Here is a 2,110-nt window from a genome sequence, read left to right as displayed (position 1 = left end):
GTGACCACCGCAGGAGTGAGGAGGAACAAGGAGGTGTGACCACCGCAGGAGTGAGGAGGAACAAGGAGGTGTGACCACCACAGGAGTGACGAGGAACAAGGAGGTGTGACCACCATAGGAGTGACCACCTGCAGGAGTGACGCGTTAAACAAATGCAGTCACACAGTGGTGACAGTGATACACGGCCACTCTAATGCCCTGGTGGCATCCAAGGCCCCACTGCACAGGTGCAAGGGAAATCCCACCTGGTCAATCAATAAACACTCTGCTGTCAACTGCAGCAGGGCAGGGTAGGGCGGGGGGCCACTCTTCTCCTCTCCACACCCCTGCCTCTGCTCACCTTCTGTGGGGCTGAGGGGTTCTGTCCAGTCATAGTTGCCAGTTTTCAGGTCCACAGTGACCTTGTACAGGTGGCAGAAGCCAGTCTTACACTCGTTGGCACGGAGGAAGGAGAAATCCTGCTGGCCCTCGGCCTGCGGGAACGGGTGGAAGATGTCATGGACCTGCAGGGAGAGAAGTGGGGTCAGAGGATTTCGTGACCGGTTAGACCCCGAGTCCAGTCCATGCCCCACTAGAGACCAGGGCGCGGGAACAGTGGGCCCCTCACTCCTGCTTACATTGATCCAGACGTTGGTGACTTCTTCATAAATGACGAAGGGCTGCACATTCCTGGGGACGGCTCTGGCAGCTGCCTTCCGCTGGGCCTCGGTCTCCGGGGACGGGATGAAGAGGGCTGGCGGTAGGAGGACAAGCTGGAGTCGCTGCTGGGGACGGTCCAGGAACATGGCCCAGGCGCTGGAAGGATGAGAGAGGAGGCAGCAGGAGGGCTCAGTGGCTGGCAGGGGACAGCAGGGAACAGGGTCACGCGGGGCCATTCCCTGGCTAGCCTGGCATACAATCTCCGGACAGATTAGGTGAGATTCAATGTGACGAAGGCCGAGGATAACATTCTCAAATCAGACAAGTGGCTTCTTTTTAAGCTAGGGTCTTCCGTGCCTGAGGATGACCTTGAACTCTTGCTCCTCCTGCCTCCACTGTCAGAGCTAGAATGGCAGGTGTGTGGCACCATGACCAGCATTAACTAAATGGCCAATATCCTACTCTGGAGCTGGGTACAACCTGGGGCCTTGTGCACATCAGACAACTCTGCAACCCAGGTCTTTGAAATGGTTTTGCCTGGCATGGCCATACACCTGCCATCCCAGAAGTGAGGAATAGGAGTTCAGGTTTATCCTGGGCTACACAGTTCTAGGTCAGCCTGGGCTACACAGTAAGAGGAAAGGAAGATGAGGAGGAAGGAAGAGGCAAGCAAGTCTGTACATCTGCATTCTGCCCCAACCATGGATCTCAGGGCATTCCTGTGTCCTATCTGGTGTTCCCTCTACTCTGGGCCACCTGGGATTGTCCCACCCTTGGGATTTTGGTCAGACTGACCTGATGCCCAGAGTTCCCTGCTAGATGAGGCTGAGAGAGACCCCAAGGAAAAAGGCATGGGTGCAGGGCACCAAGTTGCCCTCAGGGACCTGCCCATCCCCAGGACACTCACTATCTGCCATCTCGTGTCCAGCCAGCCCGGGCGATGTACTCCACCTTGGGGAAGAGGGAACTGAACGGCTGCACCAGCTCCTTCTCGCAGCTCGACACGATCTGGGGAGACAGGGGCACGTCATGAACAATGCCATAGCCCCTGACCTCCATGGTCCTCATGGCTTGACAGTCAGCACCCGCATGGTGTCCGACAGGCTAACTCCAGCTTCAGGAACTCTGGTGCTCTCTCTGGCCTCCATACAGGCAAACACTCACACACTAAAAAATAAAGCCAGGCATGGTGTTTCACGCCTTTAGTCCTAGCACTTAGGAGGCAGAAGCAGGCAGATCTCTGTGAGTTCAAGGCCAGCCTGGTCTACAGAGCTAGTTCCAGGATAGTTAGGAGTTCAAAGAGAGACTTTATCTCAAAAAAATAAAAATAGTGGCGCACGCCTTTAATCCCAGCACTCGGGAGGCAGAGGCAGGCGGATCTCTGGGAGTTCGAGACCAGCCTGGTCTACAGAGCTAGATCCAGGACAGGCTCCAAAGCCACAGAGAAACCCTGTCTCGAAAAACCAAAAAA

The 2,110-nt window shown here is 55.8% G+C and overlaps 1 protein-coding gene across 3 annotated transcripts in view; it reads right to left on the bottom strand.

Annotated features, from left to right (window-relative positions):
- The window catches only part of Dpp9 (dipeptidyl peptidase 9), a 30,318-nt gene that overhangs the window by 9,602 nt on the left and 18,606 nt on the right, over positions 1-2,110 (bottom strand). For all 3 annotated transcript variants that reach the window (XR_001229161.2, XM_005357860.2, XM_005357859.3), the window contains exons 10-12: positions 1,547-1,647; positions 618-795; positions 341-503 (exon numbers count right to left, since the gene is read on the bottom strand). Coding sequence is in view for 2 of the 3 variants with exons in the window: in XM_005357860.2 (XP_005357917.1) it covers positions 341-503; positions 618-795; positions 1,547-1,647 (442 nt within the window). In the remaining variant the exon portion in view is untranslated. The remainder of the gene's footprint in view (positions 1-340; positions 504-617; positions 796-1,546; positions 1,648-2,110) is intronic.

This window comes from Microtus ochrogaster, chromosome 22, assembly GCF_000317375.1.
Source record: "Microtus ochrogaster isolate Prairie Vole_2 chromosome 22, MicOch1.0, whole genome shotgun sequence".
In the NCBI taxonomy this organism is placed as follows: Eukaryota; Metazoa; Chordata; class Mammalia; order Rodentia; family Cricetidae; genus Microtus; species Microtus ochrogaster.
This window is presented reverse-complemented; position numbering and strand designations above follow the sequence as displayed.